The sequence below is a fragment of the Lathamus discolor genome, chromosome 5 (genome assembly GCF_037157495.1).
Source record: "Lathamus discolor isolate bLatDis1 chromosome 5, bLatDis1.hap1, whole genome shotgun sequence".
Classification (NCBI taxonomy): Eukaryota; Metazoa; Chordata; class Aves; order Psittaciformes; family Psittacidae; genus Lathamus; species Lathamus discolor.
In genome coordinates, this window is record NC_088888.1 from 18,455,727 (window position 1) to 18,481,452 (window position 25,726).

The following is a 25,726-nucleotide window of genomic DNA, read 5'->3' on the forward strand; positions in this document are numbered from 1 at the left end:
AGTACTAAAATCTCTTCTTTCAACGCAATGCAAACCAACAGTGAACGCATTACACATCACAGTTGTTAGCAGACAAGACAATCATTGCACCATGGAGTAACAAAAGGAAACCTAAATGAGCCAACACCACTCGCTCAAAAAAAAGTACAGCAATACACTTTGATTTAGTACGGAGGTGTCTGCACCCAAGACTGAATCACTTCAGATGCCAAACCAGAGTTTCACAAGCCCAAATCAGATTTTGCCAGGGCTGAGGGAGCAGACTGGAACACCTTGTGCACAGCTCCAACTACAAAGCAGGTGCTACCAAAGAATACCTAAGATATCAATCTGTAACAGTCTCCTTTGTACACCCGTGACAGCTGAAAAAACCCAAAGTACTCATCCAACATCCTTTTAAAAAAGTTATCGTCCCATCAATTAAGCGATGTTTATACAGTAACACAAACCGATGCTAAATGGAGGAAAGTGACTAGCTACATCCTTTGCATTGGCAAAAGATAGCATCATCTCTGAGCCTTATCTAAAATGGCTCTAGTCGATAAGAGACGTAAAATGTAACGGGGATTAAAGAAAACAAAACACTATCTGAAATGGTAATCGATTCTTTTCCCCCAGTTTGTGTTTCTAAGGAACAGGGCACAGATCGCCCTCCTCCCCCCGCACAGACACAGCCCGGGCCCGGTGCAATTCCGCAAGGACCCCGCAGCGCCAAGCCCGGGACCCTGGCCCCGCTGCCCCCTTCTCCCGCCGCTCTGCCAGCGGCGACACGGGCTGACCCCAGGGCACGGCCGGGGCCGGTGCGGGAGAGACACCCCCGCAGGCCGCGGAGGCGGCGGGAACCCCCCACGGCGTGACAGCCCCCGAGGGAGGGGGCAAGCCCCGCACCGAGAGCCCTCAGCGCACGGCAATAGCTACCCGGCTGCTGCTGCCGTCTCCGTGCTCGCTTCCCCGGCGGCCCCGGGTACCCCCGGGCCCCGGTGCTCCCGGCGGCGATGGCAACCTCCTGCTGCGGTGCGGCGACGGGGATCGGCGGGAAGCCCCGCGGTGGCCCGACGGGGAGCGGTGGCGGCGCGGCGGAGGTCGGGGCGAAGCGGAGCGTGGCGGCGAGACGGAGGTGGCGGAGGCGGCGGAGGCGGCAGCGGCGGGGGGTGGCGGCGGGGGAGGCCGGCCGCGGCCTGGTCCCGGCCCCGATGTGCCAGAGCGGGAAGCGCGGGACCCCGACGAGCTACAGTCTTTCAGCCGGTGACAAGAAGACGAGGACGAGGGGCCGGAGCGGCCGCTGCCGGAGCGGTACATGATGGCGCCGGGGGTCCCGGCGGCCTGCGCGGTCACCCCGGCTCCTCTGACCCGGCCCCCCCACCGTAACCCCGACTGACCCCCCCCACCCCCCGCGCGTGCGCGCCACCGGCCGCCCTGCGCGCGTTCCCGAGCCAGACACCGGCGGGGGGGCCGGGGGGGAGGCGGGGTAAGCCCGGGCCGCGGAGGGGGCGGGGGACGGGAGGCGTTGCCTGGGGACGCCTGCACAAAATGGCAGCCGCCGAGCGCCGGTCACGTGTGGCGGGGAGAGCGGCGGCAGCCGGGAGCTCGGCGGGGCGCTGCTCCCTCCCTGCCCGCTCCTGTTCGCCGGTGGCCGTGAGGGGGTCACGCTCCCCTGGCGGCTGCTCCATCCTGCCCGACTGTCCTGCGGGGCTTCCCCCGGCCCGCTGCCACTGGGCTGATGGAGCTACACCGGGGAGCTGTGGGGAGGCGGTGCGGGGTGGCCCTCGGTCGGGCCTCACCACAGGGCGGTGGTAGCCCTCCAGGTTAAGGCAGCAGTACAAGGGCATTGGTGGTGGCTTTTCTTCTGCTTGCACTGTGCTGTGGGACTTGGCATGGGTGGTAGCCGTAGGCAGAAGTGTGTTAGTGATGAATCCTTGGCTGCTCGATGAGGCGGCGCTGAGCCTGAGCTTCCAGCGCATACGGTTTCTGAACATGTTTCCTTGTGACTGCCATGGGCTGGGATGATGTGATGGGGAGGAATCGCTTCCTGCCTCCTCCCTCTCCTCACCTGTGCGGTGGCTACCCACCCTGCATAGTGCAGGCAAGTAAACGCAGCAGTTTCGATTCTCACAAGTGAAGCACGAAATGCTTCTCTTACTTCATGCTGAGGCTGGTGAGGAGGAAGAGTGTCTTCAGCTGAAATGGGCTAGCAGTAGAAAGTAATGAGCGCAAAGGAATGAAGGTTCTGAAACAGTTCTCCCATTTCCTGAATTTTTGAGCCTTTATATTTTGTTCAGAAGCTGGGCAAAGTTTTGTGCATTGAGGGTTTGAATTTGGAGACCCAGTCAATATTTGCAGCCTTGGATGAAATACTGCCTGCGTTTTGTGTTCGCTGGAACAGGACACCATTAGAAGCGTACTACTTGGAGCAGCAGCAACCAAGAGCAGGCTGGTGGGTGGCGGTCTGTGATACTGTAACAAGGTATTTCTGCTGGGAGGTGTTGTGTACAATTAGATTAAAACCATCTGCCCCACCTTGACATTTTCTGTGTGAGTGCACCACTACACAGGGTCAGGAAATACGCTTAGTTATGCCAATGATCAATGCTATATAAAAACTACCTATTTTCAGTTACTACTGTTCACTCCTTCCCCTTCTCTGCTATGGCTGATGATGTTCATCTGTGACCTCAATTCAGTTATAAGTATCCTGGGATAAGAATGTCATCTTTGGAGAGGCCCAGCGGACTGCAAGTCTGCTTCTAGTGGGAGCAAAGCACAACGATGGTGGAGGCAATGGGTATGCAACCTGTTCTAACTAACTACCCAAAGCAGCAGATTTGGTGACACATGGTGAGGTACAGAGCTGTGCTTTATGATAACTACAACTTTGATGTGCACCTAGGAATTTTCCCTCTAGTTTTGTATTGTACATCTCATCCAAATAGTTTATATGGAATATGCTATTATCCCAAATGTGTTCTGTTTCTTCATTAAAAGAAAAAAACCCACAGACACTTTCATGTATTAATGTCAGGTACCTGTGTACCTCTGTTTCACCAACTGAAAGAAGAATAGCCTAGAGAAAATGGACTTGTTTTGTTTTGGGTGTCTTTTCCATGCTACTGCTTTCTTCACATCAGTTTTCAAAAAATCATTTTAAACCACAGCTTGGTTTCAGAACAGTCAAGAGTAAAAGCTGCACACAAAACCTGTCAGCTCACATAAAGCTGTGATATATGCTTATGGTATCGAAAAGCTTTGAAAAATCTGAGAACATGGAGATATTTTCTAACATCTTTTTACCTTGTGACCAAGAGATGTCCTTGTGGTTTCTGGTGATAGTCAGTGGCATTTGGAAGGTGAAGGAATCCAGATACCAATAACGAATCAGAAAGATCATTAAAACATCTATCAGTACACCAGTAAGTAAACTGTTCAAGGAATGAATGGTAAAAAGAGTTCAGAACAGAAAAATTCCATTTGTTGGAGAAAAATACTTGACTGACTCGTGCTCATTACCATTTTGTAGCACCCTGTCATCTTACTGAGCATTACTCTACAATTACAATTTATAAACTCATTCTGTACTAGCTGCAGTGTCATGTTTCAATCACATGACGTACTCAGTTAAGGTTTTAAAGGGACTGAGCACCCATAGTGAGATTCAGTTAAATTACTCCTCAAACCAGTACTGAAATTTGGGCCTCTGCCTTGCAGAGGTTTTTGCAATACTCCTGTGACTGGCACTCCAGACTCTCACTGGACAAAAGAGGTGCCTGTCAGTCTGCTCTGCTACAAGTTCAGCTCCCAAACTCCTCTTTGGAATTCCAAAGCTCATCTTTGAACTTGCAATTAGCTGCTGCTTGGAGAGATTCTTTTTAGCTAATTGTGTGCTGAGGGCAGTGTTGGGGTAATACTGTGTCTCTGAGTTCTCGTTAGCCCTCAGATAAGAAAGTCAGGGGAGCAAACAATACTGAGAAGGAAAAAAACTGAATCAGAAAAGTTAGCAGTAGCTCAGTATGAGCAAGCAAGCAGAAATCAGAATTGAGGCTAAGTCATATTGGACCATTGGGTTAAAAAGCAGTGCAGTAATGGAGAAAAACCTAAGACCTTGCTTATAACTTTTTTACCTTTTTATGACTGACTAACTAGATTCAGGGACCTGAGACAAGCGTGCAGCACTCCCTTGAACGTTAAATGGCTGGGCTGCTGGTAAGAACAGCAACAATTCTTGTGGTTTTGTGACAAAGTGAGTGCTCTTGTGGGACTGTGCTGTGGAAGACACTCCCTTTGCCTCCTGAGCTTTGCATTAATTTATCCCCTGGAAAACAGGGCAAGATATGCGTGTGGTTCAGGCTCAGGCAGAGCAGCCTGTTCATGAAAAGTCTTGGACTGAGCCAACTAATCAGACCTTCCCTGGTCATGACATAATGGAACTTGAGGATGGTTCAGCTGATAGCAGAGCCCTGCCTGGGAGCACGGAAAATGCATCCAAACAGACAACTCCTTTCAGAGATTTTGCATCTATTGGTGCGAAATAACCACAGCTGATAGTTCTGAACTTAAGGCTTGTCTAGGCTGGCTTCTGTTTCAGCTCAATATTTACTTATAGCTAGGAAGTGAACTGGGCATGCAGCCTGCTCTCGTTCCCTGATTCTGAGTCCTGCGGGGCGTATTAAGTCATCTGTTACAAAATAGACTCATAAGAGAAGGCAGATAGCTCTTCCCCACTGGGGGCATACCAATCCAGAGAATTAAAAAACTCGGGATAATAGTGAATAAAATCTGGCCTGCATTGGCCTGTAGGGTGGATTAAATTAAACCTGTTACTATTTTTTCCCCCTTTCATTTTGATTGCTCTGATTTTTTGTAAATGTCAAGTGTCTGATTATTTATAGTGTGCAAGGTACTTTGTAAGCCGTATACCCACAAGCCTGTACTCCCCATGGCGCACATCTTAAACCAGTCAAAACATAGCAGTAAATGTCACAGGCAGCAATATTCAGAAGAAGGGGAAGCCAAAAGCAAGCACAAAAAGGAGGAATGTTTCTTTAGATTCTTGTCATGTTCCTGTCTAAATGCACGTACACTGAACAGGCACCAGTGATACCAGATAGGGCAGCGTGGATTGGTGTTCTCCTACGGTGCCTTTTTTTAAATAACCTTTATGTTTGTTTTCCCATCCGAGTATAGATAATGCTGTCTGGAGCAAACTGGGATCTGTGGCCTCTGAAAGCTATCCATCTTTCAGCTGAAGTGGAAAAGTTCATACTTTTCAACATGAAGAGTTTAGGAGAGATGAGCAAGCAGAATGCAGTATGTGGAAAACACTAGAACTGTGGCTGAAATGGAAAAGCTCTGAGGGTGATCAGCGTAATAGAGAGAAGGATGGTCTTTGTCCTGATACCTGAGAACTTCTCTCAGTCAGGGAAGTGGGTGTTTGCTTGGGGTTTGTTAGTTTGTTTTGGTGGGGGGTTTTGTTTGGGTTTTTTCATTTGGAAATAAGACATCAGAACCATGAAACTTGAAGTTTCACTTGTGTGCAGCTCATGCTTCAGTCTCACACATCCCCTCTTTGCTGTCTTGAGAGTTTGCTGCTTTCACACTATTTTTTTAAAGTGAAGCTTCCTTGAGCAGAGAAGACATAAAACTTACTGTCAAAGCATCTACAGAGAGTTCATTCTAGAAACCCTTGGACAACCTGTGGCAGACAGAGCAGACTGCCAAAGGCACAGAGTATCTATAGCAGTATCTAGCTCTGTCATGAAAAGGCTGCCTTGCAACTCTGACACGCAGGCCAAGATTACTTCCAGGGTTGTGAGAAATCAGAATGCTCAGAGAAAGCATGTATATATGACATGTATATATGTGTGTATGGTTTTAGGAGAACTGCACTGTCCTGCTCCCTTCAAGGAAACTCTAATCAGCGCGTACTGTGGCCTGCAAGCTCTTGCTCTTATCTCTGCTGCTTCAGACTCCCTCAGCCAGATTGTTCTGTTTTCTCAGACAGGAATGTCACTGATACTTTCCTTCCTCAGCGCGCCCCACTGATAATAGTGTTCAGAGAGTGCTTTATTGTACCTCTGACGCTGAAAATAGTTTTCTACCTGTGATGAATTACTCACCCTGGTATGAGAGAGAACTGAGGGAGGGCTTGTGGGAAGTGAAGTATTTAGTGCATCTGCTATAAAAATCACCAGTAGCAGGTAAAATTGCTGGGTGGATGTGGTGACATTTACTGCACACTCCTGTTCTTGCCTGTCTGTCAGGGATGAGGCTGGACGTCCTCTCCTTTTCTGACATCTGGGAAGTAGAGCATTTACTCACCCCCCAATGCAACACGCACCGCTTGTGTTACTCAGATGATTGTATTAGGCTAAGATAATGATCTGGCTTTTTACAACTGTTACCTGCTGTGCTGAGAGTGTTGCTGCTTTGGGCATACTGATCCACTGCTGGCAAAGTGCTCTTGCCGCTGTATCATTTGCTATGAGCAAAGAACACTGTTCCTGTAACAGCACGTTTATATCCATGGAAGTAGTGCCTGGGCTATCCCTGCTGGTGTTGGCTTCTGGACACACAGCAGTGAGTAGATACTCCTGTGATCATCGACACAGTGACACTGCAAGTATAGAACAAGTGTCTGTATAGAAACGTCCAGGGTACCAGGCACTGTGGGGCAGATGTGATAGCAGGAGAGGAAGTAAGAGCACAAGGAAGGAACTAGAGGATTTTGGGGGAAAACCGTGCTTATTGATGACCGGGGACTGATTTTTAGTTTGTTTTTAACTAGAAGATAAAGGTCTGAACTAGCTGCGCGTTTGACGTGTTTCCCTCTACCCCTCCTCTCGACCTCATGCTTTTGACCTGAATCCCTGACGCTCCCTGTGTTCGCCATCTGCCCGCCGGCGGCACGGCGCGTTGCAGGCTGCTGAGCTGGAGCTGCTTGCGAATAGATGGCAACCGCTCCCAGGCGCCGCAGGGACCTGGGCCGCCGCCTGCGGCCGGGCCTCGGGCCGGGGCCGCCGCTCCGGCCTCCGGGCTGCCTGCTGCTCCGGCCGCCCGGTGCGAGTCGCGCCGCCACTTCCTTGCCCACCGCCTGGTACAGCGCCTCCCTGCGGCCCCGCTGCCAGGGCTGCGGCGCGTCCTCCCGGCCCACAGGGGGCGCACAGGGCGGCGCCGCTCCCTCCCCTTCCACTGCGGTGAGCGCGGAGGTGGGGGGCGGGACCAACCAAGGTACGGCGGGGGGCAGGGGTCAAAGTTCGGCGTGCGGGGGGGGGTGTGTGTGTGGGTAACTGCTGTTGCGCCCCGGTGGGGCGGGTTGGGGGTCTCGGGGGTCCCGTGCCGAGCTTGTGTCCTTCAGCCGGCCCCGGGCTGGGGATGAGCTCCGCGGAGCGAACGGCAGCCGGCGTAAAGCCTAGGCCCTCCCGGGTGTGCTTCCGCCCCCGGGGGCGGCACCGAGGAGGGAGCCCTGCGGGTGTCCCTCCCCTGGGTGGCCTGAAGGTATTGCATGGACTTCTGTTCGGGCATCAGCATCCTCCAGAGCGACTTGGAGGGTGGTTATTATTACACGCTCTCTTTGAAGATGCAAATATAATGGATAGATCATTGTTTAAGCAGCTCAAAATATTTTTCAAAGTGAGCAGTAAAAAGGCAAATGCTTCCTGATGTTAGTTTCCAAAGGGTAAACAGGGCATCGAAAAAAAATCAGCCTGGAAACAAGCGGAAAGCATCAAATTCGCAGAGCACTGGGGTCCCAGGGTGACTTACGGAGACAAAAACATAATACAGTTTTGAGATGGAGCTTGATCGTTTTGTGGAGTAGATGTTAAGACAGCAAGTGCACAGCAGCAGGGCCTGGGCTGTGTGACCCAGGAAGTTGCTTCTATCCCTGCGTTCGTTTCTTATCACAGTTCACCTTGGACTGGGGCTGTACCTTTTTATTGTACCTCATGCTGTTCTTTCTTTTCTACCCTAGGAGCTCCTGTCTCTCAGATTGAATTCCCAGCAAAGGATGGAGAACATCCTGGCTGGTTTGTGTGGAACCAGCCCAGAGGACCCACTCCCTGTGTGGGATCATGGCAGCATTGGCCATTGCTTTAATCAGCTGACATTAAATGTGATTCCTCATGTGGTCCTTGCAGTGGTCAGTGCCTGCTTCCTTGGCACTCCAAGGTATGACAACTAACTTGTCTCACGCTTGGTTATTATGCAGGACTGGAGGTGAGGTGGAAAGGCTGGAAATTAGCTCTCCTTAATAATGTATGTGCTTAATACATAATTAGAGAAGAGCACAATATTATAAAGTTATTATGTTTGTCAGCATCCGTTCTAATTCAGAGTGTGTTGTACAACTCTAGTCCCTTCAGAAAGGAATCCAGAAAGACCGAATTGGGTAGTGAGCATAAAATCACTATAGTGATTATAGTGAGAAAATATTTCAAAAGAATTTCAGTGCATGGAGATTGGGGAAACTGAGAGTCTTCTGGGAGAGAATATAAATCCAAGGTGGCATGGAAAAGGTAAATAAAGTAATAAGGGGTTGAGAGAAATCAAAAATTGTTTTTCTGTTTACGCTGTTCTGAAATTCATAAACGTGGCAATGTTCAAAGGATAATAAATCAAGTGATAATGAAATATTTTGTTGGGCTATAAATTATGGACTTTACATATGCAGCATCACTGAAACCAACAGTGATAGAAATAATGCATCTAGACAGAATATCACAAACACAAGGGAAATCAAGGACCACAGATGAGACACAGAGAATGTGATCATCTGTAATTGGTGCTAAAGAAGTTAAATAAACTTTGTTGTTAGTCCTCAAGGTCTGCAGTCTGATTTGCCCGTGAAATATCAGTTTGCAACCAAATTTATGCAGAGAAATGCTATTCTTTGGTAGCACCTGAATCTCTGGTATTGATCAGATACTGGGCAATATTGGCCTGATGTGGTTGAGCAATGCCAACATTCTGAAAAAGCTACAAATCAAGGGAGGTGAATCCAGGACTTTTAAGTATGAGTGAATGGATAAAGAGGGTAAAAGGAGAGGAAGAAAGGAGAGTACCGACTGAGAGGTGATGGAATTTCAACCGTAAATTTTTTCTCTGTTCTTTCCTCCTTAAGAATCGGCTCCCGAGTGCCTTGCAGGCCAGGGTGGGGATGCAGAATCACCGCATCCTTAGTACTTGCTGGCCTGTTCCTTGTTGATACCATCCCAGCCACCATTTCTCAGCAGGAGCTGGGCCCTGTGTACCTGGAAGTGCTTGCCAATGGCACTGCTGCCCTGACATGGCTCACGCACAGCCTTGTTCTTCTCACGCTCTGCAAGTCCATTCACAGTTTTACCAGAGGCCCTGCTGCCCTGGCCCTCCTCACTCTTTTGCCCATACCTTCATTCATCATCACGCTGGTGTGGTACTACCAAAGCGGGACAGCTTGGTCACCTGCCCACCCTGCTGCCTCCTCCAGGTTCGCCATTCTCTGCCTTCAGCTGGCCTCTCTGCTTGTGTATGTGATAGCCTACCTCTTGCCCACTGCTGGCAGGCAAGACTTCCTCTCCATCAACAGCTCCTGGCAACAAGGCCAGCTCATCTCAGAGCCAGGGATCCCAGTGCCTGATCAGCAGAGAGTGTCAGAAGATGGTGAGAGCTGGCTCTCACGCTTCTTTTATATTTGGATGAACCCTCTTATGAAATGTGGCTATCAGTGTAAGCTGAACCAACCACAGGATGTCCGTGTACTTCCTCGCCAGCTGGAGGCTGCCAGGGTCTGTGAGCGGTTCTACTCTTGTTGGCAGAAGAAGGCAGCTCTGCACCAAGTAGAGGAGGAGACGGTGTCTCTTACTAGCTCAATCATTGCTGGAGGCGATGGGAATAGCGATGCCCCAGACAGCTTGCACTGTGGCCAGGAGGCCGTGCAACTCTTCTCAGTTCTTCATGCAGCCTTTGGGCTTCGTTTCTACTCCCTTGGACTTCTGAAGCTGGCTGGCAACCTGCTGGGTTTCTCAGGTCCTCTGCTTCTGAACCTGCTGGTGAACTTCATGGAGTCACGGCAGGAGCCCCTGAGCCATGGGGTGCTCTATGCCCTCGGGCTCTTTGCTGGCTCCTTCCTGGGTGCTCTTTTGCGGAACCAATTCAGCTATGAGGTGAACAAGGTGACACTGATGGTGCGGGCTGCCGTCATTTCTGCCATCTACCACAAGGCTCTGCGTGTCAGCAGTGCCAGTGTTACGCGCTTCACAGTAGGGGAAATTGTCAACTTCATGAGCACGGACACCAGTAGGTTGGTCAACTTCTGCCTCAGCTTGCACGAGGTGTGGAGCCTTCCTTTCCAGTTTGCCATTACCCTCTACCTCCTCTACCAGCAAGTGGGGGTAGCCTTTCTGGGAGGCTTGGCCCTGGCGCTGCTGCTTGTGCCCATAAACAAGGTCATAGCTAACTACATTGTGATGAATAACAAGGAGATGCTGAAACACAAGGATGCACGGGTCAAGGTGAGGTCGAGCTGGTGACTCTGGGGCATTAATTCTTTCAGGATTTTCTGTCTGAGTTTGTTGCTGTGTTTGCTCCCCATTTGTCCCTAGAACATTGGCTTTTTGGCTGCTTGTGATGATCCAAAGCTATTGGGAAAAATGCTAGAGGGAGCACACACACAGAGACACTTGGTTCAAAAGTATTTCAGGGTGACGCAGTTTCACCACCCACAAGACAGTGAACCTCTAATGCTTGTCTTGTTCCCTTGGCTAATGCAAGTTCCCTTGCAGGTTTCTCTTCTGCATGTAGTACTTAAGGTGGGACTCCTGATTGCTTCCTCTAGAGATGCTTCCATCTAGGATTGCTCCAGTAATGCCATCAGTGGTGAGGTGGCTTGCACTCTGGACAAAGGCAATGATCATGGATGTAGTGGTTTTATATTGCTCCAAGCTTAGCACCCTCGGTCATCTTTTCCACTGATTTTTGCGTATTTGCTGTGCCGTGTCTTTGCCACATCAAACATTAGGTTCCCACCTTTTAGCCTTTTATTTCAAATGCAAGGGACAGCACTTTCACCATTTCCATCATGCTTTGGAAGTATTAAATGTAATTCAACTCCATGTTAGAACTGTTGTGAGCTGTAAACTTATTTCTTTTCCCAACACAAGGTGCATGAAGTTATAATGGTTAAGCTGGACTTTCTTCAGCTATGAAGGAGTGAAGTCTGTCTTGTTAGTTTTGTGTTGAGTACAGACACATCTCAGCTTGCTCTGCACAAGCTGGCCTGAGAGCAGCGATTAGAGGACAGCATGTTAATGGGACACCTGAGCTGCAGGATGTGCGGCAGCCAGCCTCTGGATACAGGCTAGCTGTGCCAGGGCAGCACTGGCCTGAGGGTCGGGTTTTATTATCTCAAGGTGCTGTCAGGTCAATGGAGGTAAATGGCATCCAGGCTGGAGACAGTAATTCCACATGTGCTTTCACCTGTGTTTCACATCCTTCAGTTGTGAAGTAGGGTAATATTTTGCCTTTTCCTGAGCCATACATGGCACAGGTGGTTGAGGGAGCTGGTGGGATGAGTACGAGCGAAGTTCCCAGTAGCTGCCGCTTGAGTTTATGTCTTTGATAGCAATGAATGGTTGCTGGTATCTCTAGCCTGGCCCTTAACAGGAGGCAACTGCAAATCTGGCCCCTGCGCAGATGCCTAGCTGACATTTGGTGCGTTAGGCAAGCACTGGTTGTTCTATGCGATTTTCCTCTTTGCCCGCAGCTTATGACAGAGTTCCTATGTGGCATTCGTGTGATCAAGTTTTATGCCTGGGAGAAGCACTTCAGCACCAGGATAAATGCCTGCCGGGATAAAGAGCTGCAGAAGCTACGAGCCATCAAGTGCTTGGATGCTGTGTGCGTGTATCTGTGGGCAGCACTGCCTGTTGTAGTCTCCATTACCATTTTCATCACCTATGTCTTCTTGGGTCACCAGCTCACTGCCACAAAGGTGAGTAAGTGGTAGGGAGAGCTCCGGTCTTGTCTCATACAGAGGACAATCTACAGTGGGGCTGCAGTCTCTGGGAAATAAACCTACCTGTGTCACCCCACAGCTCTTCAGGCTCTCACTGGTGAAGCTGTTTGGAGAATACAAGAGGTGAGGGAGGTCCTGCCTCCAACTCATGGCTGTTTCCTTACCCATGCAGGTGTTCACAGCATTGGCCCTTGTTGGGATGCTTATTCTGCCCCTCAACAGCTTCCCGTGGGTGTTGAATGGGACCTTGGAAGCTAAAGTTTCCCTGGATCGAATCCAGTGTTTCCTTGAACTTGTGGACCAAGACCTGGAAGCTTATTATGCCCTAGGTAATGTCAGAGAATGCTGCTGGGCTTGGTACCCTGGGCAGGGGACACTTGGAACAGAGCTGAGGTGTGTGGCCAGGGGCAGTACTGGAGGGCGGCTGGCTGTCATCCCCATCATTCAAGACATTCAGTTGTCAGGGGCAGAGTGAAGGCACTTCATGTCTGTGGAAAATGGGAGACAAGGCTGTAGCATTCCTCTTTACCAATAGTAGGCCATTGCTTGTCCTCACAAAACCCTGTTGTTAGTGTCCATTTAGAAGAAGCTACTCCCTCCTTTGTCCAAAGCTCTTCTGAAAAGGAAACCATCAACAACCTTGGCTTTGCCTGTCAGAAAGGGTTGCCTGCACGCCCCTCTCCTGAGCCATTCCTGCTCATTTTTTCTCCTTCCTTGCCTTTTGCTGGCTCCCTGCCATTCTTTTACCTTCAACAAGTCATCCTTACTGTGTCTCCATGACAGCCAACAGGTCACCCGGTGTGTCTGGTGGGAGCTGGAAACAGGAGGGTTGGAGGAAGTATAAGTTTAAGGGCAGGTTAGCAGGCAAGCATCTCATTCTGTGCTTGGGTCAAGGGCATCATGGCAGTGCCTTGTCTGTGGCCTCATCCATTTGGGAACAAAGCTGATAGTATCTCTGATGCCAGCTGCATTTAATTTTCTGGTCTTCTCATAGTGCAATGCTATGCTGCTTTTCTCTTGCAGATAGCCCTTCAGGTACTGCTGTTGCCATGGAGATGCAATGTGCATCCTTCTCATGGGTGCCAGTTGAGGAGGAAAGCACCAGGCAGCCCTTATCCACAGGTGGTCTTCAACTGCACATTGAGAACCTGTCAGTGAGAAAGGTGAGCAACGCTGCAGGAGGTAATAGAGAAGAATAGCACTAGAGAATGGAGCAGAGGGAGCATGTTTTCATGTTCTCCCGGTCTTGTGAGCTGTGCATCAAAATTTTCTGTTGGCCAAGAGGCACACATCACAACTCTCAGAGCTGAAGGGTACTGGAGGAGATTCAGGTGAGAGATTACAGACAAGATAAACCAGCTCCCTCTGCTTTCGACCACTGCTGAAGGAGATGACTGGGCAGGGAGCACAGCTGGGCTCCAGCGTTAACACTCCTTGCAGACTTGTGGCCTGCTGTATCAGGAGTCTGGTTTACCCACCAACTTCACCCAGCTCTGCTGCTGAACCTGTGAGATAATCCTAGTTTGTAACAGCAGTCAGATTTCTTACAGTGGCTCAAGAAATCTGGACAAGCCGCTCTGTATTAGCACATCACACTGCTCTTTTTCATTTACCTTTGCAGGGGATGCTTCTGGGGGTTATTGGGAAGGTTGGCTCTGGGAAAAGCTCTCTGCTTGCAGCCATCTCTGGAGAGCTCATTAAGTAAGTACCCGAAAGACTTCTGCCTGATTGGTTCCTCCACGCCACAGCAGGCAGGGACTATCCAGTGTCATTTGTAGGCCATTTTGGTCTGCCACCAGTTCTCTTTGTTGCCCTTTCTACCCACTTCTGGTGCACTTGCAGACAAGGTGGACGAGTGTATATTAGTGACCTGGAGCAAGGATTTGGTTTGGCCACACAAGAGCCTTGGATACAATTTACCACTGTCCGAGAGAACATCCTTTTTGGGCGGGAATATGATGCAAGGCTGTATGAGGAGGTGGTGGAGGCCTGTGCCCTTTCTGAGGACCTGAACGTGAGTAGATGACAGCTGGGGTTTTCAGGCAGGGCCTATCAGCAGCTGATGCTTTTTTAGATAAGAAGGAACTTTCCTGGGATCTGGAAGGGCTGAGTCTGTGGTGCTCCTTTCAATAAGTCACTGAATTTGAGCCTTCTGGCTGTGTTAGCCAGCAAACCTGGCTGTTATATATGGTAGGAAGCTAGTCTTCTCCCAGTTTATAAGCTGATGCCTGATTTTCTGATGTGACAAGCGCTGGGAGCAACTGTTTGCTTTGGTGGGAGCTACAAATACTCTGTAAAGGCAAGATACTTACTTGAGTTTTATTTTTATTTGTTTATTTCAGAGTTATCTTAGACTAGAAGTCGCTCTCAGTAGATAGTTCAGTTGTGGCTACCATATTGTGGAGTGCAAGAGAGTTTAGTTGCATAAATGCCAAGCTTGCCAATTGTCTGCAGAACCAGTGTATAGACTGTTGCATGGTTTAATTTTTGGTAAGGTGTCACCCTAAGGAATTACTGCCAGAGCCAGGGGAGGTACCCCACTGTTCTGGCTCTGGCTCCCCAGTAGTTTCCTGTCCCTTCTAAGTGGATTTTCTTGAATGTTTCAGAGTTTACCAGCAGGTGACCAGACAGAGGTGGGTGAAAATGGTGTGACACTCAGTGGGGGACAGAAAGCTCGAATAGCCCTTGCCAGAGCCGTTTACCAGGTAAGTAGCAAAGGAGTCATGCTGTGGCAGAGTGTGCCCAGTGCTAAGTCAGATGTAAAGAAGCTGGAAGTACCCAGCTCTACAGTGTGCTCTGCCAGCGTGTCTTAAACCACATTGTGCTGGCCTAAATGTGCTGGTGGTTCACCACACAGCAGCACTTGTACTTTTCATTACAGCAGGGCCTGCAGCTGTATCTTTGTCTTTTGTCTCCCTATCAGGAGAAAGAGTTTTACCTCCTTGATGATCCCCTGGCTGCTGTTGATGCAGAGGTAGCCAACCACCTTATGCAGAAATGCATTCTTGGAGTTCTCAAACACAAGACCAGGATCCTTTGCACCCACAGGACAGAGTTTCTGGAGAAAGCTGATGCCTTGTTGTTGATAGACAATGGCAGAATAGTTAAGACAGGTACACTGGCTGTCCTGTCATGTATTCATTCTTGCCTGTGTGCCAGTCTTGAAATGGCTTGAGCAAAGATGAACATGAGGGAGTAGGATTAACTAGTGGGAACCCAGTGATAAAGAGCTTGAGGACTCTGCTTGTGGGCAAAAATGGGGTGGAAGGAAATGTGCAGATGCACAGATAAAACAGGACAACCCTAGAGCTGGGGGGCTAAGGCAGAAGGCCATAGCAGGTTATATGGAGCAGGGCTTCAAGGGTGCAGGTACTGTGAGAGAAAATAGGAAATAGAAAATAGGCCTCCTTGGAACTCAATCTTGCTAGTCGGGTTAAAGACAATAGAAAGGGCTTCTTCAAATACATAGCAAATAAAACTAAAACAAGAGGCAATATAGGCCCACTGCTGAACGAAGTGGGTACCCTGGAGACAGAGGATATAAAGAAGGCAGAGGTGCTGAATGCCTTCTTTGCCTCTGTCTTTACTCCTGCAGACTCTCCCCGAGGGCCCCGGATTTCTATAGCCCCAGAAGGAGTCAGGACAAAGGAGGAGTTTGCTTTGGTAGATGAGGATTGGGTTAGGGATCAGCTATGCAAACTGGACATCTGTAAATCGATGGGTCCGGATGGAATGCACCCACGGGTGCTGAGGGAGCTGGCGGAGGTCATTGCTGGGCCACTTTCCATCATCTTTGGTAAGTCGTGGGAAATGGGCGAGGTGCCTGAGGATTGGCGGATGGCAAAGGTCACACCAATCTATAAGAAGGGCAAGAAGGAGGACCCGGGTAATTATAGACCGGTCAGCCTTACCTCCATCCCTGGAAAGATGATGGAACAACTTATTCTTGACTCCATCACTAGGCATATCAAGGATGAGGGGGTCATTAAGAACAGCCAACATGGTTTTATGAGGGGGAAGTCATGTATGACCAACCTTATAGCCTTCTATGAGGAAGTGACTAGGTGGAGGGATGATGGTAGAGCGGTAGATGTAGTTTTTCTTGATTTCAGTAAGGCATTTGATACTGTCTCCCACAGCATCCTCATAGATAAGCTGAGGAAGTGTGGGCTTGACGATCAAGTAGTGAGGTGGATCGAGAACTGGTTGAAAGGAAGAAGGCAGAGAGTTGTGGTCAATGGCGCAGAATCTAGCTGGAGGTCTGTGACTAGTGGAGTTCCTCAGGGGTCGGTGCTGGGACCGGTGCTGTTTAATATTTTCATCAATGACCTGGATGAGGGAACTGAGTGCACCCTCAGCAAGTTTGCTGATGACACAAAACTGGGAGGAGTGGCTGACACACCAGAGGACTGTGCTGCCATTCAGCGAGACCTGGACAGGCTGGAGAGTTGGGCGGGGAGAAACTGGATGAAATTTAACAAGGGCAAGTGTAGAGTCTTGCATCTGGGGAAGAACAACCCCATGTACCAGTACAGGTTGGGGGGTGACCTGCTGGAAAGTAGTGAAGGGGAAAGGGACCTGGGGGTCCTGGTGGATAGGAGGATGACCATGAGCCAGCAATGTGCTCTTGTGGCCAAGAAGGCAAATGGCATCTTAGGGTGCATTAGAAAGGGAGTGGTTAGTAGGTCAAGAGAGGTTCTCCTCCCCCTCTACTCAGCCTTGGTGAGGCCGCATCTGGAATATTGCGTCCAGTTCTGGGCCCCTCTGTTCAAGAAGGACAGGGAATTGCTTGAAGGAGTCCAGCGCAGAGCCACAAAGATGATTAAGGGAGTGGAACATCTCCCTTATGAGGAGAGGCTGAGGGAGCTGGGTCTCTTTAGCTTGCAAAAGAGGAGACTGAGGGGTGACCTCATCAATGTTTACAAATATGTGAAGGGTAGGTGTCAGGATGATGGAGCTAGGCTTTTTTCAGTGATATCCAGTGATAGGACAAGGGGCAATGGGTGTAAACTGGAGCATAGGAAGTTCCACGTTAACATCAGGAAGAACTTCTTTACTGTAAGAGTGACAGAGCACTGGAACAGGCTGCCCAGGGGGGTTGTGGAGTCTCCTACACTGGAGATATTCAAGGCCCGCCTGGACAAGTTCCTGTGTGATGTACTGTAGGTTACCCTGCTCTTGCAGGGGGGTTGGACTAGATGATCTTTTTAGGTCCCTTCCAACCCTTGGGATTCTGTGATTCTATGTTGTGAGAGAACAAAACTGCCATTTCATAGCAAGAGGCAGTGAGTAACTGACAGCTGTTTGTCCCAGACCGAAGTTTTGCATGTCTCTCTTTGCAGGTACACCAGCTGATATCTTGCCACTTGTGGAATTCTTCCCCAAGTTCAAGAATATGGACAAGAGGCAGAAGAATAAAGGTCTGTATGTGGCAAGCTTGAGGGGGGCTGGGCCAGCACAACTCAGCTGACCACCCAGACAGAACCCGTACCTGATAGCTGCTGGCCTTAGAGCAGATATCCCACTACCTTGCTCTGCTGTGGCAGTACTGATCTTTGGGTAGTGTGTGCATAGAGGAGGGGAAGCCCTTGTATCATTGGATATTAGTCTGGAGCACTGTTTGAGTCTTGTTCCACTTGTGGTCCAGCTTTGAAGGTCTGCCAGGATTGGTGCACTATCTTGAAAGAGGAGGGAATAAAAGTCTCCCTCATAGCCTAGACTTGCTCTGTTCACAGCAAGGAGCAGCTGTAGGAAGAACTTAGGTTACACTGACCTTTGCTTTTACCTCCATTCCCACAGCCCCCGATGAACAGGGCCAAGAAGAGGCTGTAGAGACAGAAACAGAAGAAACAACCCCAAACAATCATCTAATCCACAAGGAGGAAGAGAAGAAAGAAGGGGCAGTAGCTTTTCAGGTTTACAAGGCATATTGGCTGGCAGTGGGCAGCTGCTTGGCATTATCCATTCTCTTCTCTCTGTTCCTGATGCAAGGTGAGAGAATGGCCCAGCAGCACATCTCTCTTTAAACATTCCTCACCTCTCATTCCCTAGTTGCATGGAGTTCAGGGAAGAAAAGAGGCCAGGGGTTTAATTGCTCTCCCTACAGCAGGAAGATCCCTGTTCTTTTCCCCAGGCTAACGTATCACAGTTGTGAGGGAGCACATGTGGCAGCAGGATCTTACTGCTGCAGTTGTGTGTCTGCTTCTCTAGCACTCCCCTGTTGCCACTGCAGCTCAAGACTGTTCCCTTGCTCCTGCTATACTGCTAACAGTGGAGCAGGCAGGCAGGGGAAGACTAGACTGGGCAGTGAGGCAATAACAAAAGTTGTCCAAGAGCTTCCCCTCCAGCTTTTCTGCTTCATATTTGCTGACTGGAAGGTTGAATCCCTCTTTATGTAGTCTGTCTTTCTTTGTAGCATCCAGAAATATTTCAGATTGGTGGCTCTCACACTGGATCTCCAGCATATCCCAGACAGCAAATACTTCTGTGATGGTCTGCTCAGCTTCCCCACCTTCGCCAGAGTTGCTTCTCTTCTCCATTGTTGGGCTTGTGTAAGTGAATCTGGTCAGGAGATGCCAACAGGAACACACTCCCATTTTTGCCTTTAACTGCATTTCCTGTGAAGATCCTTTTTGAGAGCAGGAATAAACTGACCACCCCACTGCAGGGGATCTGAGTGGCTGCTTTTACAAAGAGAATCGAAATCTCTGACCTGATGAGGGGCCCAAAGGGCTTCTGCCTGGGGCTGGTGGAAGCTAGCTGCATAGTAATCAAAGTGTTTGTCACAGAGAGCCAAAGGGGTATCACAGGAGTATCAGGTTTAAGTGTCCTGGTTTCCCCTTGAGCATGCTCCTAGGTTCTTATGCCCTATCTGTGAGTTCACTCGCATTGGGACCTTAGCAGATTCCTAATCTTCTTCCTTCTGTGTTCCAGCTCCCCCATTCAGGCTTTGGACACCACCCCAGCCCCTTCCAATGGCTCACTGGATGTGAATTTTTACCTGATAGTTTACGGAAGCATTGCAGTGGCCAACTCCCTCTTCACCATTCTTCGGGCCTTCCTCTTTGCTTACGGCAGTATCCGTGCTGCCACTGTCATTCACAACCGACTGCTCCAGAGGGTTCTAAAGGTAATGGTCAAAAAATCCAGTGCAGGCTGAGGCTTCTTCAAGTCACTCTGCCTTGACACTTTTCTCCTAGTTGGGAGTAAGGGTTTGGGAGGTGGATTAGGGTTTCTGCTGGTATTAGCTGACTATATCCAAAAACGGCTGCACCACAGCCAGAACAAGGGACCAATGAGCTGAGGTTCTAAATTTGTCCCATAAACCTTGTTCCATTCCATGGTGGGGGAGGGGAGTTATGACTACCACCTGCATCCATTCATTAGGCTTAGATATATGGGAAGATGAAGGCCAATTGAATCCAAGTAGCTTTTGCTACTCATCATGAGCTCAGATTCAGATGAAATTGGAAGGAATCATTAGGCAAGATTTAGGGCTAATGCTGGCATGTGCCGATTAACTTTCTTCAGTATTTGGGCATCCTTGGGTTCTTGGGCTAGAGTAAGGATTAAAGGTTTGGAAGATAGGATTAGAGGCTAGGATTAGAGGGTTGTCTCACTGGCTGCTGGTGGGCCAGTATGGGATCTGAGTCACTGCTCTCTCGGTAGCTGTCTGCCATTCACCACAGAAGGGCTCCTTCCTTTTACCATATAAACAGCATGAGTTCCTTGGCTGCAAGTGGATGCTGGCTTTGGAATCTGAGATTTCTTCTTCAACCAAGGAAAGCAAGGGGTCTGTCATGGCCACCCCTTTGTGGCCTTATCTGCTGCCCATGGTGCTGATCTCCTGGGCACTGTTCTGTGGCTAGATCTCACTGTAGCTGACTGGTTCTTACTTTTTGGTTCCCTTGTTGCCAGGCCACAGTTACCTTCTTTGACACCACACCAACAGGCCGGATCCTGAACCGCTTCTCCTCAGACCTGTACAGTGTGGACGACAGCCTGCCATTTATCCTCAATATCTTCCTGGCCAACATGTATGGGCTTTTGGGCATGCTGGTGATAATCACCTATGGCCTCCCTTGGATTGGTCTAATTTTAATCCCCTTGGCTGCCCTCTACTTCTCCATCCAGCGCTATTACCGGCGCACGTCCCGGGAGCTGAAACGCCTTTACAGTATCACCCTGTCACCTGTTTACACTCACTTCTCAGAGACCCTCTCTGGACTGAGCAGTATCAGAGCCATGAGGGCAACACAAAGGTGAGTAGAAAAAAGAGCACCCAGTGAGCCAGAGCTTTGGCTTTATATACCAGGGCCTTTCTGATATAGGGCTAATTGTAGGGTAGCAGGAATGCTCTTGGTGTGGGGCAGCAGGAATGGAGGTTAAGTAGTGTAAACATCTGTTGTGTACCTGCCAGGTTTGAGTTGGAGAATCAGCTGCGCCTGGAGCAGAACCAGCACTGTCTCTTTGCCAGCAACACAGCAATGCAGTGGCTGGACATCCGCTTGCAGATGATTGGAGTTGCTGTGGTTACTGCTATTGCAGGAATTGCTATTATCCAGCACCAGAAGCAACTGGGAAATCCAGGTAGGCTGCTAGGAATTGTACTGTGCCCGCTCCTAGGCTGTGGCCAAGGGGTTCCTCCTCTCCTAGCCCCGAGTTGCATATCTTTCTACATGGGATAAGATCCAGAGCTCCTGCTCCCTGTCCCTCAGCAAGTCACCTACAGTATAGTGCTTCAGCTTGTGTTCTCCTCCTGTGTGTCCCCATCCTCAAGTGGGATCCCAGACTCCAGGGTGCTGACTTCTTTGTTTCCTCATCCTGTCACCAAGATCCCAGCTCCTTCTCTGCCAATAACATTCTTCCTTATGCTTTTGTCCTTGCAGGACTTGTGGGTCTGGCACTCTCATATGCCCTGTCAGTCACAAACCTGCTCTCAGGTCTCATTTCCAGCTTCACTCTGACAGAGACCATGATGGTGAGTGTGGAGCGGACAGAGGAGTACAGCACAGACATCCCCATGGAGCCCCAGGGTAAACTGGTCCAGGTAAAAGCTCAAATGTGTTCTCTAGGACAGACCCATCTTCTGACTCTGTGCCCTGCACTTGCCTCCTGGGGAGATTGCAGGGTTCCAGTTAATAAGCGGAGATACCTCAGCCTTAGAAACCACCTTGATTGCTCATTCTTTACCAGTACGTCTCCTGAGGAAGATGAATCTCTGGCAGGAGCTGGTGAAAGTTGGAATGATGGGAAGGGGTAGGAGAGCAGAACAGGTGCTGGGGTCCAAGCTATGAGAGAAAAACAAGCCTAGAAGGGGACTGCAATTGGAGCAGTGCTGTGCATTGGGTCTGCTCAGAAGCCAGCCATCCATCCAAAGGGAGAAATGGGGCTTGGCCTGTGGGGAGGTGACGCTGAAGATGATAGTGGGTCACAGTCATACCCTGTCTCACCTATGCATCCCTTTTAGGTTGCTGATGACTGGCCAAGTCGGGGGCTTGTGGAGTTCCAGCAAGTGGTCCTGGCCTACCGAGCAGGCTTGCCTAATGCACTTGATGGTGTGAGCTTCACCATTTACCCTGGAGAGAAGGTGGGGATTGTGGGTCGCACAGGATCTGGAAAATCCACCCTTTTCTTGGCCCTTTTCCGCATGCTGGAGCTGAAATCAGGGCAGATTCTCCTGGATGGTGTCAACAGCAAGCTGGTGGGCTTGGACGAGCTGAGGTACGGAGGGCTGAGCACAGTGGAGGGTAGCTGGCGGGGGCTGGAGGCTGAGAGCTGTCAGTGGTTGGGTACCGAAGAGAAGAGTAAGGAGCAAAGGACTTATAATCATGGCACTCTCTTGCTGATCGTGGCAGTTTCCTATGAGTTGCTCAGTTGTTTCTGAACAGCGGTGCTGAAGAAACTAGGCTGAGGATGTTACCTATGTTTCTTTGCCTCTAAAATATGCAGCAAGCAAAGACACCACACCCCAGGAAGGAAAAATGACTGGCCTTTGTTTTTCTGTGGAACCTACCCCATGAGCCCTCAGCTCTCATTTGGTTGCAGATCTAGGCTGGCCATCATCCCCCAGGATCCATTTTTGTTCAGTGGCTCAATCCGAGAGAACTTGGACCCCCAGGGAAAACGGACAGATGCTGAGCTCCGTGAGGTGCTAGAGCAGTGCCACCTGTGGGATACTGTTACTCAGATGGGTGAGTCTGAACCCAGTAAGAAGCAGCTGGTGAGCCCTGGTACTGAGACAGAGGAGAAGGCCTTAGCTCAGTCAGGGAGATGAGTAAAAGGTCCAGGTGAATGCACTGGGGAACTGGTTAGGTGAACACAAGGACCAGGGTGGGAACAGGTCTGTGGGAGTTATTGGCATTCCATGAGGGATAGTGGCAAGGGACTGGCAGATGATGGATTGGTGGCACGATCTTGCTGATGAGACCTGGCCCCAGTGGATGTTACAGCAAAGCCTGAGAGATAAGCCAGCCCCTAGTTCTAGGGGAATGTGGCATTTCTGTGCCACATGTTGCTTGCATCCGAGCATAAAGGCTCTGGTTCCCAGTGCCTGGGCTTGAGGAGAATTGGGATACTGAGTGCTTCTGGAAAAGACCCAGGCGGGAGAAGCTGTTTGGGGCCCTGCACAGAGCCTGGTGGTGTGACTGCTGAGCTTGACCCCCACAGGTGGATTGGACAGCGAGCTGGGAGAGAGGGGCAAGAGTCTGTCTGTGGGCCAGAGGCAGCTGGTGTGTCTGGCAAGAGCCCTCCTGACGCAGGCCAAGGTGAGTGCCCTGCCTCCCCAGAGCAGGGGGGAAGGCGAGTGAGCTGCTGATGGGTGTGTGGGAGCAGCAGAGTGCTCCAGAGTTGGGGCGTGATGGCAGCAGACATCCTGTGCTACCTCATCGGGCTTTCTCTCAGGAGGGATTGGGGTGTCCCCTGGGGTGCTTGAGGAGCTCCCATTACTCTCTGTCCCTGGCAGGTACTGTGCATTGATGAGGCCACAGCCAGTGTGGATCAGAAGACAGACCAGCTGCTGCAGCAGACCATCCGCCAGCGCTTTGCTGACAAAACTGTTCTGACGATCGCTCACAGGTACGCAGGAAGCAGCACTTTGTGTCTAAATTCATGCCACCACTCACAGGGAGAGGTGGAGCTATTCTACCACTCCTGGGCCTTGAGGTGAGCAGGGAGGACTCCGTGATGAGGCTTTTCAAGTGCAAAAGGCGGGATCTTGCCTACTTGCCTTTTTTTTGCTTTATTTGCCCTGGGTGCTGAGAACAACTGCATGTGGAAATGTTGTACCCAGAAATTGGGGGACAGCAAAGGGCAAAACGCCGCACTGTATGGCAGATGGCTCTTCCTGGGCACTGCTTCTTGGGACTGGGGCGTGAATCGGACCTCGTGGTTCTGCCAGTTTAGAACAAGGAGTAATGGGCAGCTATCTCGTGAAAGGAGCAGCACGGAGACTGGGTAGGAGCCGGTCTCTCTGGCTCAGTAGAGGGCACTGCAGGACAGCCGTGGCCAAGGGCTGCAGCCAGCTTTTGGGCAGGCAGAACGCTGGGTATCTTTTTTCCAAAGCCCGGGCAAGACACAGCAACAGTGCCTGCCCCTCAGATGAGAAATTTAGGGTTAGAGTAAGGAGAGTAGCTAGCTGCGAGCGGAGGGAGGAGGGCAAAACATGAATACCGTGGATACTGAGAAGGGATATGTTAGCATTAGGTAGTGCTATCTGCCCAGGGTGCTCTTACTCTTGCCAAATGGAGAAGAGTTGGGAGGAGGGTTATGCAGTTGTTTGGAGGGTGTTTTCAAAACACAAAGGATACCACAAAAATAAAAACCAAATGAGCAGGGGCTGGTGTCCTGGTGCACAGCAGTGGGAGTGATGGGTAACAGGGTGGGCTGGCCACGGAAAGTGAATCAGGTGGGTCTAGTTAAATACATCAGATAGGATGGAGGCAGGAGGGGTGTGGAGGGAATGTGGTTCATACACTAGTGATATTATGCCTAAATAGAGTAGAAAGGTAAGAGCACCGTGGGCTGAGGTGTGTTTGGGTTGGGTGGAGGGAGGCCACCTCTGATGGAGAGGTTCACCTCTTGAGAGGAGAACCAGCAGAGGAAGGAGTGGCAGAAGGTGAGGCAACAAGACTGGGTTGAAGATGGCCCCAGCCCCTCTTGCACTGGGTTGAGGAGAGATGGGGGAGAGTAGTAAGGAAAGAGAGGTGGTAATGGCATCAGCTTTGGGTGAACCATAATTGGATGGTTAGGTGAAAATCTAGGCTGGGAAATGACTCAGTACTTGTCCATTGCCCCTCCACATCATTTCCAGTGCTGCAGCCTGGCACTCTTTTGGGGATGGATGTGTAACTAAAGTCCTTAACTCCACAATGCTTTCTGCCTGTTCAAATTGCGTACAATGTCTTCCAGATTTGTAGGGCTGTAGTTCAGCACTGAACAGGACATGACTGTGTAAAGACATTCCTGCTGCCCTGTCTTCCCTCCCCAGGGCCAGAGGTTGCTGCCATGCTTAGTAATTTGGGCAGAACAGGGTGCACGCTTGGGGTGTGGGTGTGGTGGTTGGCAGTCTGGCAACCACAAATCCACTGGTGATGACAGTGTAAGCAGAGATGCCAGATAGCTGGGGAGTGGCAACTGATGCTCAAGTCCACTTCTGCAGCCCTCAGGAGGTGGCAGGTGAGGAAATGTAGGGGCAAACAGAAGCAACTCAATAACTCTCCTGTGGAAAAGAGACATCTTGTGCAACCCTAGAATCAGGCATGCCCTGAGCTTCTCTCTGTGCTCCTGATGGCCTGCCATGCCCAGAGCATTGCTGTGCTCTCCTAAGAGGTGGTGCATTTCAGCAGCATGCAGAGGCTTTCTGGGAGCTGGACTGCAGTGTGCACCTGAGTGCAAAGGGAGATGGTCCACAGATCCTGATGTTGGCAATGTCTTGGGACACCCCTTGACAGCAAGGGAAGCAGTATTCAGGGTTTCTCCTCAGATACACCAGTGTGTATCCTGGTGTTTGCTGTCCACAGGTTGAACACCATCCTGGACTCGGACCGTGTGCTGGTGATGCAGGCTGGGAGAGTGGCAGAGCTGGATTCACCCACCCACCTAAGCCAGAAAGATGGCTCCTTGTTCCAGCGCCTCCTGCACAGCGGGCAGCAGTGACTTCCTCCTGGGCTGAGCCCAGGCAGCCCTCATGGCTCTGTGACTGGCTTTCCCTTCACCTCAGCTATCAGCCCTGTCACTGCAGGGCCAGTAGCTGCTGGGGTGAGAGAAGCGTTTATTCCTGCCTGCAGACAGTGATTGTGGGTCCTCAGGGATTCCCTGAGGCTCCTGCCTGGCACTGCAGCCTTTCCTTTAGTAGGGAAGATGTGATCTGGTGCTTAGGGCCATGCAAGCCTGGCTGTTGGGGTACTTCTCCCCTCCAAGGCTCCCCTTTGAGATGACAGAGGGATTTTCTGCTCACTGAACAATCAGTGAATCGTGATCTGAGACAGTCTCACATGTACAATTTAAAATAAAAGTGGAAACGTTGTGAAGCTCTGTTATTCAGGTACCTGTCCCCTTTCCCCGAGACACAGACTTCCTTGTGACATACAGCAGTAGTGCCTTCTCTGCACAAAGACAACCCTACTTCCTCCCTACTTTCCGAGGACACTGACCTTTCAAAGCCCAGAGGGTTGCACCTGGGGACCTTGCTGCTTTTCCTCCACTTTATAGTGGAAAAGCCCTTCCCCTGAAGGGCCAGAATGT

General features: G+C 50.3%; 2 protein-coding genes across 7 annotated transcripts in view; one reads left to right on the forward strand and one right to left on the reverse strand.

The window, feature by feature from the left end:
- Nucleotides 1–1,366, reverse strand: part of ZNF318 (zinc finger protein 318) — a 29,191-nt gene extending 27,825 nt beyond the window's left edge. For both annotated transcript variants that reach the window (XR_010612899.1, XM_065679930.1), the window contains exon 1: nt 919–1,366. Coding sequence is in view for 1 of the 2 variants with exons in the window: in XM_065679930.1 (XP_065536002.1) it covers nt 919–1,299 (381 nt within the window). In the remaining variant the exon portion in view is untranslated. The remainder of the gene's footprint in view (nt 1–918) is intronic.
- On the forward strand, nt 1,267–25,512 carry ABCC10 (ATP binding cassette subfamily C member 10). 5 transcript variants are annotated; one of them, XM_065679934.1, is made up of 22 exons: nt 1,267–1,293; nt 7,964–8,160; nt 9,113–10,481; nt 11,732–11,959; nt 12,156–12,312; nt 13,007–13,146; nt 13,605–13,684; nt 13,826–13,997; nt 14,590–14,688; nt 14,907–15,096; nt 17,326–17,403; nt 17,783–17,974; nt 18,399–18,534; nt 18,917–19,112; nt 19,901–20,244; nt 20,403–20,572; nt 20,872–21,032; nt 21,453–21,706; nt 22,031–22,176; nt 22,652–22,749; nt 22,947–23,059; nt 25,003–25,512. In XM_065679934.1, exons 2-22 carry the CDS (start codon nt 8,000–8,002, stop codon nt 25,136–25,138), a joined length of 4,620 nt encoding a protein of 1,539 aa, XP_065536006.1. In that variant the 5' UTR covers nt 1,267–1,293; nt 7,964–7,999; the 3' UTR covers nt 25,139–25,512. The 5 variants fall into 5 exon arrangements, with proteins under 5 accessions (XP_065536006.1, XP_065536005.1, XP_065536004.1 ...); XM_065679933.1 differs by lacking the exon at nt 1,267–1,293 and adding an exon at nt 6,967–7,221; XM_065679932.1 differs by lacking the exon at nt 1,267–1,293 and adding an exon at nt 7,306–7,488.
- The last annotated feature ends 214 nt before the right edge of the window (nt 25,513–25,726 follow it).